Below are 17,413 nucleotides of genomic sequence, written 5' to 3' on the forward strand. Positions count from 1 at the left end.
CAGAAGGCTATTTATGGCCCTCTTTATATAAGATCTTCCTTGTGGCAAAGAAGCATCACTATTTTGTTGGCACAATCAATATAGCATTTGAGATTACAGCAAGGAGACTATTGCATATAATAATAACAGTGCATTATGATTGTACTTGGCAGTAGAGACTGCACAGATATACTCTGATCACATTTAATGGAATGTTCTGGGTTTAATACAAGTTGAGCTCAATCGACTGCATTTGTGGCATAATGTTGATAATCAAAGAAAATACTTTTTTTATATAAAAACAAAACAAAAAAAAAAAACATTAAGTCGTTTACAATGAAAATGAATGGGGGCTAGTCAATAAGCACTGAAATACACACTGTCTCAAAAGTATAGTCACAAAATTCAAATATTGTACATGATTTTATTGTTAAACTCGCTTAGCTAATCCATGTAACGTTATATCCAATATTACAAATTCATTGCCATGACAACGGAACACTGGTAAACCCTGTTAGTATTTGATCACACTATAATCATGTTAACATGTGTAATGTTTACGTCTAGTGGCTATACTTTGAAAATAGCATGTATTTTATTGCTATTTTCATGTATTTGCATGTACTTCACATCCACTATAAGCGGCTTACTATAATTTAAATTATTTTTTTAATAAACGAGGGACAAGTCGAAATTATATATTTTTTGTGGTATTCAACATTATGCTACAAATGCTGTTGATTGTGCTTAACTTGTATTCAACCCGGTATATTCCTTTAAAATAGTGGAAGCATTTCTACCTAATTTCACATTCACTAACTACATCAAAAAATTACCCTCACTGAATCTCAGACTGATAACCTTTACATATAAACTAAAGATATTGCATCCGGAGTATGGCAAGCCAAACTGACTTTTAAATCATTCATATCAACAATTCAATTTTCACTAGTTAAAATGTTAATGCTTGAAATCAGGAATATAATTACTACTAGTGAAAATGCACATTTTTTATATCAGTAATTACATTTGAACTAGTAAACATGTTAATTCTTTAAATAAATAAAAATTACCGCTCACAGGAATACACTGAAAACACATTTTTACTAAAACAAACTGTAATTCTTGATATCCATAACTGCATTTTCACAAGTAAAATTTGACAATGATCTGTCATCCACTGTAATGCAATTTAAGATATCTAAAATGAATTTATTACTAGTTGAAATTCCAAATACACATATCAGCTATGTACTTCTTAATAGTACAAATGCTCATATTTTTATATCAATAGTTACATTGTTACTAGTGCAAATATCCATTCGTGATATCAACAATTGAATTACAACTAGTGTAAATGCTACCTTTTGATTAGAATGTGTATTTCTGCGAGCGATGACGTCATTTGTGATATCAAGAATTAAAGGTGCTGTAAGCAATTTTTTCATGGAAAGGTATTCAAAAACTGTTCCTACTCCCTGAAAGATATGAATGAAATAAGTATCCTGAGATATATCACAGGTCTTTGTGACAGCTATAGACTCAAACAAAAATGTGTCTGTGGTCCACGGACTCTGACACTTTTGACCTTTCAATCATTTTGCACATTTTCATAGTATTGTAGTTGCTGTGAATTATTGAGGCTTAATGCAATTTTTATACCATGTTGCTCATAAAAATGTTCAGATGAGGGCTCTATTTTACTGCTGTTTTTAAAAAAAAAAAAAATTTCTGCATGATGTCGGCATCAATTAATCTAATATGGTATCTTTGGAGTGCAGGGTTTTGGAAAGAGGGGCGTGGCTAAATCGCTTACAGCACCTTTAACGTCTTTACTAGTTCAAATGTAAATACTGATATCAAAAATTAGCATTTTCACTTGTAGTAATTACATTCCTGATATCAACAAATAGCATTTTAACAAGTGAAAACTGAATTGTTGACATCAACAATTCATATCCTGTGAAAGACTAAATGTCAATTCGGCTTGCCATATGGGAGTGATAAGGGAGATTGAGACACAATGTGACCTCTGTCTGTGGATAGTGCGGCCTAAAATAATGGCACTAACAATCACATTTTACTGCAGTGATCAGGCTAATTGACAGCTGGAATAAAATAAGGATTTATGTGTCCAAAGGCCAGAGGTGACCTTTAAAAATTATCTATAAAAGAACATTGGTCACTGGTCAATATCAATGGTCACCAACAGGGTGCAATTGCGCATTAATGTTACAAAGGCGGTGGTACATCCAGTGATTTCGCTGAAGAAGCTTCTTTCAAATGTAAAAATCTAAATTAATCAATCAATAAGCAGGCACTTTTGGTCTGAGGTTCCCACTCTTCATCTTTTTCATAAAGGTGGGCTGTCCAATTAAAGAGTTATCATATGGGGGGTTATCTTCACAAACACTTTCTTTTTCCTTCTAATGAGAGGTGCTCCATAATCAAATCATTTAAGTCCCTCCCATGAACTCTCTGATAGGTTGGCCGGATTTCGACGACGAACAGCAGCCAATTTGTCACGGGCACGAGTCGCCCACTGGGCGGGGCCCCCCGTCTGTGACTCAGTCAGACTAGCATAGCGAGATAAGTCCTCCTCCATACCCAACCCAACCCAGGATGGCAAAGCCAGAGAATGTGGTAAAGACAGAGACAGAGGGGAGGAAAGAGGCGAGGAGTTGCTCTTTTTCCTCTCCGACTCACTCTTTTCTTCCTCCGTTCTGTCGTTTAGCTGGGGAGGTTCCCAGCCCTCCATCTTATCGATCTTCCTCGTCGGTGTGATTTGCTTCATCGTCATGGTGATGCTGTCCCACAGACAGTGCGCTTTGTCTTTTTCTGAGTGCGGTTTAGTCTTTTCGTCATCCCAGCCTTTTTTAGCAGACCTGAGAGAGAAACAGTGGGAATGATTCATAAGCCAATTTCTTGGCAAGGTGGCAGCTAATTAAAGGGTGTAATTTTGGCGCCACTAGCGTCAACAAAAGGAACTGGAATAATAATGACTGTCAAACAGGTTTTCTGAACTTTCACATGTCGTCCATTGGTTGAAAACAGACAGCCCCGCCCCAAACTCATGCCATTGGTTACACCAACATTGCTGTTTCAGGCCGGCTGGGATTCTCAAAGAAACTTTTGTTTTTGCAACATGGCTATAGTGCTTACACTTATTTGGAAAATTAACCTACGAATGGCCTAACAAACCTAACCACCTATATCTTTATAGTCGCCTCTGTATGTTAAGATGAGATAGGAGAAAATATAATAACAGTAGGCTAAAAATAGGAGAAAGGAGAAAAATAATAAAAGTATATATTTAAAAAAAAAATTATATATCCTTTTTATAATTATCCTCATGCGACCCCCGTGCACACATGTGTGGACATAGTATTTTGGCTTCGCTATACACAATGCATAATTTAAATGAATTTAAACTGACTGATCTCAGTTCAGGAGACTCTGTGCTGTCAGTAAAGGGTTAAACTTTTGACACACGAGTCATGTGACAAAACAACTTGGTGCCGATCACAGCAGAGTTTGTCTTACGGTGAAACACCAACAAAACTGCATCTGGTAAGAAACCTTGTTATGTTTTTACATTGAAACCTGTCTGAGTGCCTAGTTTCATCCGATATGCCATTTTTGAAATTTGAGCGATTTATCGCAAAACGTCATGCTAACACAGTGTAAACTAATGATTTAGCGCATTTTGACTGTGTATTGAGAATCAATAGATGCATCCAAAAGCTGAACATTTTTACTTTGAGGCTTTATTTGGAGTTACGATGAAACTATGGTGCATTTCGAACTTTTCTGAGACCAGTGCAGTCAGACAGCACACTGGTGGTTAAGTCATTCACTAAACAGGGAGCAAGGGAGCATCCTATAGCTTTCCTCTGCAACTAAGTGCATTCACTAATAAAATCCAAAGTTTAGTTTAGTTTTAGTATCAGGCTGCAGATGATGTTTGGACCAATCAACATGGTTGGCAGACATGGGACAATGGTAATCAGAACATAGATTCAGAATTTATAATGTATAATTTTATTTTAACATGGCTGGCAGTGATTGGATGATGCTGGCCATTACTTTACATCAGAAATTAGCATAATTCATTCTGATTCAATGTCTGAAACGTATCAAAAACATAAATAACCAGCACTTCTGGAAACATTAAAAAAAAACATTCTATAGTATTATTGAAAAATTCACAATTTAGTTCTGCCGTCCACATACGTGGACATTTTTTCTTTTTCTTTTTTTGACGTATATTAAGTGCTACTAGTTACAAATCAAAAAGGGAAATGGAAAATGCACACAGCAGTCACGCTCAGGTCTCAGGAGGTTATTTTAAGTAATATTATAATAATATTTATATTACAATTATCAATTTTACTTTATTAATATTAAAACAAGTTTTATCCTTATTTAAAAATATCTCAAATAGAATATAAATAAATACTTTTTGGAATGATGGTTATTCTCTTTTCGTTTTCTCAGATTTTGCATTTTCCAAAGAGTACCAGCTTGACCTTAAATGCATTTTGCTGTCTGTAAGATGTTGGGCATGAAGCCATAATGGCACAAGGCAGCCATACAAACTTAAGCAGGAAGGGCAGAAGCTGGGGCACAGGGTGCGGTTTCCATTTCTGTAACTCACTTGATGGTTGGGTGCCTTATTTAGAGTTACATTTTGTTTATATGCAAAACCATTTATGCTTATCACTTTTGCTCTCACACACTCAGTTCCATGTAGTATGGATATCTCCATTTCTAAGCACTCTGAGGTGAAGCCTGTAATTTTAAATGTAAGCCTGTAAAATCTAAATGATGTTAAAATACTTTCTCCTATCCCAGTTTAATGTGCCGACACAACTGCAAGGAAAAGATTCATAAGTTCATTTCACGAAAGGGTGTAAGCACTGTGGCTCTTTTTGTTTGAGCCATCCGACATGTCAGCATTTGCCTCAACCAAAGGGTTAGTTAGAACAATGATGTTTAGGAAACCTGCTTTGATGCCAAATGGAATTTTTGTTTTTGACCAAATTCCATTTGCCATTGCTAATCTTGCAGAAATTACACACTTTACCTTTGATTATTTTTTAATATTTTAGGACCAAAAGTATTTCTTGGTCATTGCAAACTTTCCCTGTAGGAGCATATGCATCCGTTGCAGAGACATTGATTAAGAAAAAAAAAATCAGTGTTGAAAACCTTGTATTGCTTTACCCTGATTCACTACTGTAAATCCACATTGGCGATTCATATTTTGAGCTGTCGGGTCGGATTTGGCGCGAAACTGCAGGCTTGTTCACTTGCTATAATGCTTGATATTTATAAGATATTTCCGCAACACTTATATAACATACATTTAATATGTATGTGAACACACACTTTTTAAAAATGTTTATCAGATCTGTATCAGATCAGGTCTGTATACAATAATTAGAATGACATCTTGGCAACACACGTGTGCTTGTGGGTAATGTCTTATTATAATCACCTTAAACGGAGACATAGAAATACTTTAGTATGCGAAACATTCACTAGCTTTCAGTGATCAAGTAAACAAACCCCAACTTACCCTCTTCTGGGAGAGACAGTGACCCCTGTTAGCAAGATATGTTCATCATCTTGAGAAGAAAACAACTTCTTGCTTCCCTTTTCTCTCTTTGATTTAACCTTCTTTAACTTAGAATCCTACAAAAGGTCAAAAACAGAGTCAAACCACAGTAATACAGTTTACATTTATCAGTGTACAACAATGACTAATGCTAATATCTTATGCGACAAAAGCTCAGCTTTGGTTTCTCAGTGAGATGGAAATACAGATGGTAATGTATGATAGCAGGTTTAGGCCTGGCACAATGAACTAATCACAAAGTAACAAATAATCATGAATCCAAAAGCTAAGAGCTGTATCTGACAGACAGAGGGCATCACACAGTAAAAACAGAAAAGGTCTATGGTTTTTAAAGTGGGCTGCAGAGACACATTCCTTTAGACTCCCTCCTGCCTGCGTTCAGTATGACCCTCGGGACTGAAAATACCGGCCTGCCTTTGCATCTTATTATATAGGAAAGAAACCATTAGCACAATTTCTTGCACCCTTTCATAAGCTGTTCTTTCCCTTTTGACCTGCCTTGACCAGAATATCCTTCCCTCAATTCTTTGCTTGATTGACAAAGAAAAGGGGTTAATCTCTTTGTAAACAATCGAAAAATGATCGAGTCATATTTCAACTACCTCAAAAGAACAACAAATTATATTTTGTATAATAGAAAATGAAGCATATTTTTAGAACAATTCAAACTTTATGCATTGTGCATAATTTTCATTATTCATTATTATTAAAAAAAAAATACACATATTCTTATAATACATATTCAATTTATTAATATTTATTAAAATATACCGTATAGCCTGTTACTGTTTGCAAGTATACATCATGGTAGTATTTGTTGTAATGTTTTTAATTTATGCTGATTTTAATAAAAATGAAATAATTCAACAAAAAATTCTCAGTAGGCTCAAGTAATTCAAGAAAAAACTCATTATCTAAATTCTCATTACGTAACATTTTTTGTTTAATTATTATTATTATTATTATTATTATTAATATTATATATATATTAATTACAAATTAAAAACATTTTAATAAATACTATAATAACAATTATTATAAAACATATAACATAATATAATCATTATAAAATATAGCCCATGATTTAAATTCTTAAGTACTTTTGCAAATTTACATTATGGTAGTAATTGTTGTGTGGCTTTTCATTTACGCCATTTTTAAAAACATATAAATAAATGAATGTGCCCATACAGGATGTAATGAGAATTAGATTACAGTAATACAAATGGGAGTTTGCATAATGGTCTATGAATATACTGTCACAATGTAAAAAATCTGAAAAGTCCTAAAATAAAATTAATCTTCCCCATGAAAAATATAACTTCCTATTTTCTTCAGTTTTTTTTTTTGAGGGGTGAAATATGACCCAAAAATACCCCAAATCATTCTCTTCAATATGTGAATCTACAAGTTATGCTGCATTAAAGGGATAATTCACTACAAAACAAATAAATATATATCTGTTCATTTACTTACCCTCATGCCATCCCAGATGTGTATGACTTTCTTTATTCTGCAGAACACTATAAAGTATTTTAGAAAAGAAAAATGATAATATAAAAATATTTTATCTCAGTGGGTCCATACAATGCTAGCGAATGGTGAACAGACCTTTCAAGCTCCAAAAATCACATCAAAGCCGTATAAAAAGTAATCCATATGACTCCAGGGATTAAATGTATATCTTCAGATGTGATATAATAGGTGTGGGTGTGAAACAGATCAATATTTAAGTCCTTTTTTTTTTTTTTTTTTTACTATAATTCTCCACTTTTACTTCCACATTCTCAAAGTGAAAGTGGAGATTTATGGAAAAAAGGACTTAAATATGTATCTGTTTCTCACCCTAAGTGATTGCACCGCTTCAGAAGACATATATTAAACAACTGGTGTCTAATGGATTAATTTTATGCTGCATTTATGTGCTTTTTGGGCCTTCAAAGTTCTGGGCACCATTAACTTTGAATTGCAAGGACCCATAGAGCCTAGATATTTTCTAAAATAACTTGTGTTCAGCAGTAGAAAGAAAGTCGTACACATCTGAGATGGCATGAGGGTGAGTAAATGATGAGAGAATTTTCATTTTTGGGTTAACTAGGCTATCCCTTTAATTTGTGTGTTGTACAGATGTTCATAGAAATGATTTTCACATGGCTCAGTAGCTGTTGCTGCATGTTTGGAGTAATTACACTCACCACAAATGTTCCAAACACTAAAAAGGTAAAAGCCCTCCCTGCCTTGTTTCAAACCAAAGACTTTTGTGCTCTATCACTCTGCATTGCTAAAAACTATAATCTGATTATGCACACTCAAACATAAAAGCTTGTTATGTTGTGGTGGGTTCTTATTACGAGATCCAGCACATTATGAGTATTTATGAGCATTACGAGTATTAGGGCACATTAATCATTCTCTTGATAAAAAGATGTTAGGATTGAACTCTTTGACCCCATGTAAAGACCAAAATGGTGCACAACACAATAGAGTGCTCTATTTTAGCTTCGGTCTTCTGTTTCATCTTTCTGTCCTCCCTCTCTCTGCTTAGTTATGTATAACATGCAGTAGAAATAAACAACTGTCATTATAAATTGAGGCTCTTGCCATGGCTGGATGATACAGCAGAATTCTCTGGAAGACAAACAGTGATATTCTCTTTCTGTTAGCCTCTTTAAAGGGGTCATATCATGAGAAACCAGATTTAAAAATGTTCTAAAAATAGGAGGTGCTTGCACAAGCAAAACACACTGCCACAATGCTTGGTTTGTTCTGGTTGGCAGCCAAGCCGTTGCTAAACAGTTGCTATATAATATTCTGGTCCCTTTCTTCAATGTAAATCTATGGGATTTCCAGTTTTATAGTCCGCCAAACGAAAATCATAAGTCTGATCACTTAAAGGAACAGCACCTCTCCTCAAAAAGCAGCATGATTTGAGGTACGATTTACTTTCGTAGCACAAACTGTGCAGGATTTCACATGCGGTAATGAGAGGCCATTTACAAAGAAACCTTAAAGGCACAGCAGCAAAAAATGGGTCATTTCATTGTAAGGGTCTATGGTCTAAGAAGGGTCTAATAAACATATTAACACAATAACATGTACGCAGATGAAAGCACGTGGCCAACACATTGCCGAGGCATGGTCCAAATGAACATTCTTACCAGGCATTCTAGCATTACTGTGGCGGTCAGGGGCGGACTGGCCATAGGGAGAACCGGGGCTATTCCCGGTGGGCCGGCTGTGAAACAGGGCTGAATAAGCGGCGATAAGCTGTAATGGGCCACCGCGTTATGCCGAATGGGCCGTGACTGCCTAAAGAGGGCCACAAAATGGTGCCGTGATATATCGTAGGGGTCCGCGATATGCAGAAAAGGACAAACAACCCTTTCAACAACTTTTGGGTCGGTTTGTATGTAAAATCCAGGGCCGATTTCTCTTCCCAGTCTGCCCCTGGTGGCGGTACCAAAGCGGAGTACTCTAGGGGGCAATAGAGTTACTTTTAAAAGTCTATGCCATTAAAGTGGGTGTTATATTTCAGGCTGCTATAAATATATTGACTCTTTACCTTACACGCTCAGCAGTATTCTCTTCCAACTGTTGCTCCGCCAAGACAGTAGCTGTCTTGAAAGAAAAAACTAACCCAAATTTCCACTATAGCGCCCCTTGTGACAATGTTGAAAAATTTTCATGACAACTATGGACCGTTTTATGACCGTTTTTGGCACTTTACTAACATTATAACTGGACCTCAGGGTAAAAAAAATAACAATATAATAAAAGTATGATATGAATTTAACAGTAGTCAGTGTAAGGAAAGTACACCACTGAATGTTTGCAATTCTCTTTTTGTGTCCCGATTATTCTGAAAGAATTCACTAGATCCTCTCTCCTGTCAAACAGCTTAAGCACAACGCACACACATCCATCTGACAACATTGATTATCCAAACTATTAATCTTGCCTTTCATTGCATCCATCCACAAAGAATTTGCAAAAATACATTGCATCACATCCCATTGATGTTGCTATGGTATTGTTTGGGACTTGATCAACAATTTTTAGCCATTCTGTTTAGAAGCTAAAATGCAGTGTGTGTGTGCGCGTGTGTGTGCGCGCATGTGTTTACCTTTGTTGAGGGGCTCAGAACTTCCTTTGTTCCCTCGGAGTCTTCATCCTGAAAAGGAAAGGCCAAGGAGTACAAAACAATGAGAACATGCACTCACACTTAAACACATACTAATGCATACGAACACACATGCACAAAAATGTGAGGAATATTTTTAGCTCAACAATGTAAACAAGGTCTTGAAAATGGTCACATAGTCTTCGTTTCAGTAAAACAAAATGTCGTAGTATGACCGTTTCATTCTATACTAATACAGCTATGGAAAGATGTACCAGATGTCACATATGAATATTTTTATCCATCAGTCCTGATTAAAACTGTCATCAAAGTTTATAATCAATACTCCAAACTGCTATGAGTTTGGTAACCAAAGAAAATAAAGACTATTTGTTAGCTCATTAAGATTTCTATTTATTACTGGAGCTTGAAAGATCTGGTCACCATTCACTTGCATTGTATAGACCAACTGAGCTGATATATTCTTTTAAAAATCTTAATTTACAGAAGAAAGAAATAAACATCTGGGATGGTGTTACGTCCCTGTGGATATATCTGTCTGTCTGTCTGTCTGTCTGTCTCTCTCTCCCCGGTCTGCTGTTGGCTGGAAGAGCTGTCAATTTCCATCTATGATGTGACGTCACCTCCTCCCCCTGCAGCCATTCAAGTTTCCCGCGAGCAGTTAAAGGGAAGCGGCCAAGAACGCGTGAACAGCTTGTTTTCTTGTCGCTCTGCTTTGTTGCCCTGTACGTTCGTTATGTTCTGTTATTTTCTTTGCCATCTCGTTTTGAATATTATTGTGACACGTTCCCTTTTATGTTCTTACTTTTGCCCTTTTGATGGTGTGGTTTGAGCTCACCTAGAGTAATGTGGACAGGTAAAAATGTCACGTGACTTACACAAAACAACACCTAGGAAAACTATGTATATACACATCAGGTAAGCAAGTGAATGCCACCCTTGTATGTTTTTGTGTTTGTTAGTCAGTGTAATTTAGAGAGGGCGTTTGACGCTGAAGAGGTTTGTCTTTACTTTTCTTTTGTTTATTAGTTAGATTAGAGGTTTGATTTACAAGTCAGACTGAGTTGTGTTTTGTTCTTTTTATTCATTTGGCTTCACTAATTACGTCCCTTTATTCTCTTGGGTTAATTATTTTGCTTATTATTTTCTTTGTTTATATTCAAATTATTATTATTATTAACATTAGTCATATTTTTGGTATATGTTAATTCACTTATGTATAATAAATATTTTTTTCTTTCGCATTATTTCGTTACGTGTTGTCTCTTGCCATTTTACTCACAGCAAGTTCATCGCAACCTCAATGTTACCTTGGCTCGTAACAGATGGCATGAGAGTGAGAAAATGAGAGCATTACATTTTTTTGGTGAACATTCCCTTTAATTTATGCATGGAAGAAAGAATGCATATGGGTTTGGAACAACATGGTGGTGAATGATGACAATTTCCATAATTAACAACGATATAAATAATAGTATTATTATTAATAATCATTCTGTAATGCATGTTAAATGTGTATCATGCACTGGAATATAGCGGAGTAAACATCCATTATGTTATATGTGAAATTAGTTACTCACTACTTGAGTATACTTTTTATTGGATACTTTCTTACTCTTACTCAAGAAAGGTTTTAAAATTATTACTTTTACTTCTACATGAGTACTTATTTTTAAAGTAATTGTACTTTTACTTGAGTAATGTTTTTGGCTACTCTACCCACCTCTGACCATTCTGAGTAAACTCTAGAGATTGTTGTGTGAAAATCCCAGAAGATCAGCAGTTATAGAAATACACAAACCAGGGGTGAAAGAACAATTGTCATGAAAATAACGTCACAGTGAGGGAAAAAAAAGTGTAATGGTCCTAAAAATAGGATTTATTTTCTTACAAATTTTACTTTTGGCTGAAATATCATTTGAATATTTCGTAGTTAGATTCAACCCACTATGAATCTGACATTCAACATCCTGTCGAGTGCCTGACCTATTCCCCTTCCTTTCTGCCTTACCTGCACTATGACTCAGAGAAAGTGAGAGACCTTTGTTCTTCAATGTCCTCCATCCATCACCCTCCCTCTCACTTCTTCTATCACGGACACGCACCTCCGCCCCATCTTACCGAACAACTTGGCCTGATTACACTACGCATACTCTTTCGAGGGCTCATTTTAAAATGAAGGAGTAAAGCTCAGAAGGCAAGAGAAATATTCTGGATATTTTAAGTGCTGTACCATCTGGACTCTGTCATATCTTATCATTATGGCATATCAGGGACAGCTCAGGCCTGGTTTTCCAAAAACAGGTTGGGATGAAAGAGTTGTAGAAGGCTATTCACTCTGCAGTTCGCCTTTATTTGATTTATGGTGGAAAACTGACCACAGTGTCAACAAGACTGTACCTCAAAAAAAATTATATTTACCTACTGGCAACAAGATGGGGTTTAAAATAATCTCAATGCTCATAAAATAGTGTGTTATAAACCACAGGAACTAATGTTTGGACATAGAGGACATTCTTTTTGAAGAAAGCCAATTTATCTGAAATTGAACTCTCGACCAAACATGAAGTCCTCAACTGACAGGATCTAAAGAGGTTTGGAGCTGTAAGTAAATTCAGGGTTCACTGTCCCTCAACTGTTGGCTTCCTGCTCTGCATACCAAGTTCTGGGTGAACAACCTTAGCATTTGAAGGAGGTAGTATCCCTTTGTAGACTGAACAACATAAGAACATTCTTTCCTCCCCAATACCAATTAAGCCTGCGTCACACTTGCCGATTTTTCAGGCGTAACCTTCATTTACATAAACGCCGGCCAGTAGGTAAGCGACAGAGCTCAGAATGAGCGCCTGCCAGCGGGAGGTCGTTAATACCTTGACCGTCTGGACTCACTGCCGAGTTAATGGCTCGGAGAACTGGAAAATCAGATCAAACTTGTCCGAAAAAAATCGTTCAGTCACTCTTACACTCATCAAGTGACCAATGAGCTTCTCACAATGCAGTCTCAGTATCACCACAGGAAAGGCTTGGATAAGAATATCTTTTTAAAAAGAGCAGAAAGCTTTACAAACAAAAACTTTACAAAGGTTTTATGGCAATAAAATACATTTTGGGGAAGTTTACCATGGTAATACAGAGTTTTTTGGACATGTGCCACGGTGTTCTTTGAAGTGCCTTTGAAATACCAATGATAAAGATTCAGTACCATGGTATTTCTACGTTTTTGGACACGTTCCATGATAATACCATGTTTTTGGACATGTACCATGGTAGTAACATGGTATTCTTTGAAGTTTTTTGGACATGGTGCCATGGACTTGCCATGGCATGCTTGTTTGGACACCATGAATACAGTGTGATAATTATTCAAAATTGTATGGATTGTCAAATAAACATATAGCAAAACCATTCTCAGTTTAATATTATAACCAGCAGCTAGGTCATATTTGGTTGTTCTTACTAATCCTACATATTGTTGCAATGCAGCTTTACAGAACATTGTAACATAATTCCCCCAATGAGCAAGCCAAAGGTGACTGTAGTGAGGAAATAAAACACCAAAAGACAAAATCAGAGAAAGGCAACCTTTAAATGTATAGGAAATAGACCAACTGGTCACAAATTAGTCCAACATTTTGGTCTACCAACTTGGTTATATCAGAGTTTTGACTATGCTCTGTCCCAGCCATCTCAAAAGACCAAAAACATGTTTGTAGAACACACTGTATTGGGAAGAATGTAACTGTGACCTAGTCAAGGCCGTCTATGTGACACAATGTCACATTCACCAATGAACTCGAAGGACATTTTTCACTTTTCTAAATAAGCTTCTAAATAAACCATAAAAAAGGAGGAGGGGGAGAAAAAGAGAGCTTGAGCTCCCAACAGCAGGAGAGAGTGCAAATACTGAACATATCACATTTGCTAGATGAAGAAGGATATGTGCTTATGGCTGCTCATGACCGATCTGAACAGTAAAGAAAAATAGTCACACACATTTACATTTATGCATTTGGCAGACGCTTTTATCCAAAGCGACTTACAGTGCACTTATTACAGGGACAAGAGCAACTCCAGAGCAACCTGGAGTTAAGTGCCTTGCTCAGGGACACAATGGTGGTGGCTGTGGGGTTCGAACCAACAACCTTCTGATTATCAGTTTACCAGTACTGTGGTTTAGACCACCACACACACACACACACACACACACACACACACACACACACACACACACACACACACACACACACACACACACACACACACACACTCACTCACTCACTCACTCACTCTCCCGTCCACCTTATTACTGAACACTGAATTTTTACCGGAAACCGGTTTTCATTTCCCGGACTTCAGTGTTTTTACTCACATGTGTGTTGAACGGGAATTCAGTGTATGTTCTTGATGATAATGGGACATTTCGCATATTTCATTTGTAAAAATTGCCAAAACAGCATGTAGCTCCATAGTGCCGATACTTTACAGAGTCTCAATGACCGTCTTTTCGCAGTGCTGATAATTTACAGGACGTAATGACTTTCTTTTTGCAGTGACTCACCTGTCAAAGTTTAAGGAGTGGGTAGATGATATTAAGCTATTTTCCTTTGTTATTTACATTGATTTCATAGTTATGATAGCCAACAGCTGTAAAAGTTGAGCCGGAACTCAGTTTTCCTCAAACTAACAGTTAAAATGGTTATTGTTCTTCATCTGGATTATAGGTCGACTGATTATATAGGTTTTACCAATTAATCACGGCAATAGCTGACTGGCCCTTTAAGACTTCAATGTAAATGCCAACTGTTGTGATTGGCTGACATCATGCTGCCCTTCCAATACAGGTTTGTTTACACAGGACTGAATGTGTTTCGGAGTGGTGGTGTGGTGGTGGTGTAGTGGGCTAAAGCAATGAACTGGAAATCAGAAGGTTGCTGGTTCGATCCCCACACCCACCACCATTGTGTCCTTGAGCAAGGCACTTAACTCCAGGTTGCTCCGGGGGGATTGTCCCTGTAATAAGTGCACTGTAAGTCGCTTTGGATAAAAGCGTCTGCCAAATGCATAAATGTAAATGTAAATGTTTCTCCTAGTCATTGGCGGCAGCAGAATAAGATGCGTTTTTGAAAGTTGCAATTGTACCGCTCTTAATATGCAGTGCACATTACCGGACACACTTAAAATGATCAAAGTTGTTTACAGGTTTACAAAAGATTTCAAAAAGGTCCAGGACGCCTTCCAAACAGCACAACAGCAAGACGGTGTAGCTGAAAGAAACACAGTGGGGGATCCTTTTTAGGGTTTAGAGTCCTTTTTAAAAGTGGCGCAAGATGTATGATAACGGTCAAAGCCGTTCGTCTAGTGCATGTTTATGTAGAAAAACAGTTAAATTCAGACAGGCACATGAAGGTGTCTGGTATAAATCAACTTTGGATGAATCTCCCATGACAGGCCCATCTCTCTCCACTTCAACAGTGTGACTGACTGAGCACCAGTGGGCGGGGCCAAGCGTGCAATGATGGAAAAATAGGCGTTGCATATGCAGATGTATTTGGTCCTTATGACGTCACAAGTTCCAATAATTCCAAACGAGCCATTTTTGTAGCTTGGTTTAAATAAATGCTCTTTTTCTATTAAGGAGGACGTTTTCAGTTCTGAAACTTACAGTATGTTTTTAATAGTATGATGACCTCTTATATGACAAAAGATCAAGGCAAATTTTATTCCTCATGTCCTGAACCCTCTACGTTATGTGCAGAAGAACAAAGAGCACAGTGAAATATAGAAATCTGAAATGTAATCTGCTATTCATGAGGGCGCATTGTTATATAAAACATGCCTACAATGTGTTAAAGTGAGAGCATATGGATATATATTTTATGCAATGCCATTCTGAAATTACATTTAAAAAGACAACCCAAGTTGATTTTATTTCTATCCTTATTTCTATTTTATTTTCCATGACAACTTCCTGTCCTTAAAAGTGAATAACAGTCAGCACAGTAAAACCTTTCGCAAGAAGTTGTCTCTTTAATGCTTCAGGTTTAGTCTTTTTATGCACTGTTCTTACAGCAATCTAGGCGCTGAATCAACAATACATTTCAAGATGATCACTGTTGGATGTTAAATCCTCTGCTGTGAGTATTGTTACTGTCTTTGTGAGGCGATATGGACACATTAAAGTATTTTGCTGATTCTGTCTGACGCTGCTTCAGTACATAGTTGCAGTAAAAAGGTTTAAACTTAATGTCATGAACTAATCGTGTACCCGCAATAATATCTTGCAGTTTTGCGCTTTTGAATGTGCAACAAGGAGCAACATAAATCACTTTGGTCGCTTGTATTGGAGCCTCTTATTGTATAATATTGTGCAATATGATGTTATATTTATTTAGCCTATTTATTTGCTGATCATTACCTTGTTGGAATGCTGCGCTTAGCATCCGTATATCCCTCTGAAATGTATCTGATTGGGGTCATGAGTATATAATGGAGCCTAATTATACATTGACCTTAACAACGAATAGTCGACTAGTTGTTCAAACAACCAACCAACGATGGGTCGATTCAGTCCTTTATGAAAATTGGTAGTTTTACACATCCTTAATGAAGACCGGAACAAGAAAACATGATGGTGCCGCCCTGTGGTTGATTAGAAAAACTGTGGATGTTTTTTTTAATGTCCCAAAATCTCATTCCTTTTATCTCACACTTCCATATACTTTCATGGTCTATTGACAATGTCTGAACTCTTATTAGGAGTGGGATGACCAAGTGTAATCGTTTAAGAAAAAACATTAAAAAGTGGTTGGACTCACAAGGCATGAGTGTATAGACATTTCCCCCTGCTCTCATACTCGCATACTTTGGTAACTCTTATTCCATTTGTGTAGCATCTCTGTAAATTTTTCTAACAACGCAGTTGTTGTAAAAGCAGATGTGACACTGTAAGACTCAGTAAACCGGTTTGAATTCCACGGGCAACATCCCCCTCCTCACCTTTCTCGCGTGCTCCTGATGCCACGACACGTCGTCCTCCTCTGCCGCTTCATCCACCAGAAATTTACTCTTGCTCTTCTTGAACATTATAAACGCAGATAGTTACAAGTGTATTTCAAATGCACTATATTTCCAATCCCATGTGATGCGGATCAAGTCTCTTTGTGGAGAAATCGCGGAAAGACACCGGTTAAATGCCAAATTACCGGATTGGAACAATAAACTCACTGTGCTCGCGCGCCCTGCCCTGCACTCCCGGGGAATCACGATACCCCACACGCACTCTTTCCTCAGGCCCACTATCTTCTTTTTCCTCTGAACGTCTGAGCACACGGTTGGCTGGAGCACCTGAACCGCCGCTCCTCCCATCACGGATCAGATTGCTGCTGATCAGTTGGCTGTCATGGCAATGTGGGCGGGGCGATCTCCTTTTCAGTCCCTCCCACCTGGGAAAGAGGTCTTATCAGGAAAGTAGTCAATTCGTTACTAAGTAGTTTTCATTTATCAGCATCAGTTTTTATTATGTTTTTAGCTGGTCCAGCTAGCCTCCCAGCAAAAGCCAGCACCAACTTGACCAGGGTGAGAAATCAGCTTAAACCAGCTACGACCCGTATGTGATAATGAGAATATAAAAGTATATAAAGTTCAAAATGAGA

General features: G+C 37.1%; 1 protein-coding gene across 1 annotated transcript; it reads right to left on the reverse strand.

The window, feature by feature from the left end:
* Window positions 1-2,376: 2,376 nt before the first annotated feature.
* LOC127618864 (testis development-related protein-like) lies at window positions 2,377-17,079 on the reverse strand. The gene is made up of 4 exons (XM_052091523.1): window positions 16,758-17,079; window positions 9,744-9,791; window positions 5,561-5,676; window positions 2,377-2,864 (listed from the first exon to the last, which is right to left on the reverse strand). Exons 1-4 carry the CDS (start codon window positions 16,842-16,844, stop codon window positions 2,432-2,434), a joined length of 684 nt encoding a protein of 227 aa, XP_051947483.1. The 5' UTR covers window positions 16,845-17,079; the 3' UTR covers window positions 2,377-2,431.
* Between the last annotated feature and the right edge of the window lie 334 nt (window positions 17,080-17,413).

This window comes from Xyrauchen texanus, chromosome 25 (genome assembly GCF_025860055.1).
Source record: "Xyrauchen texanus isolate HMW12.3.18 chromosome 25, RBS_HiC_50CHRs, whole genome shotgun sequence".
NCBI classification, from domain to species: domain Eukaryota; kingdom Metazoa; phylum Chordata; class Actinopteri; order Cypriniformes; family Catostomidae; genus Xyrauchen; species Xyrauchen texanus.

What these genes read in the sequence shown, in the direction of transcription:
- LOC127618864 (XM_052091523.1), bottom strand. Translation starts at nt 16,844, where the DNA reads ATGTTCAAGAAGAGCAAGAGTAAATTTCTGGTGGATGAAGCGGCAGAG. An exon ending in ATCAGGAGCACGCGAGAAAG is followed by an intron (nt 9,792 to 16,757) that starts GTGAGGAGGGGG and finishes TTTCCTTTTCAG; the next exon opens with GATGAAGACTCCGAGGGAAC. An exon ending in TTCTGAGCCCCTCAACAAAG is followed by an intron (nt 5,677 to 9,743) that starts GTAAACACATGC and finishes GACCTTTTGTAG; the next exon opens with GATTCTAAGTTAAAGAAGGT.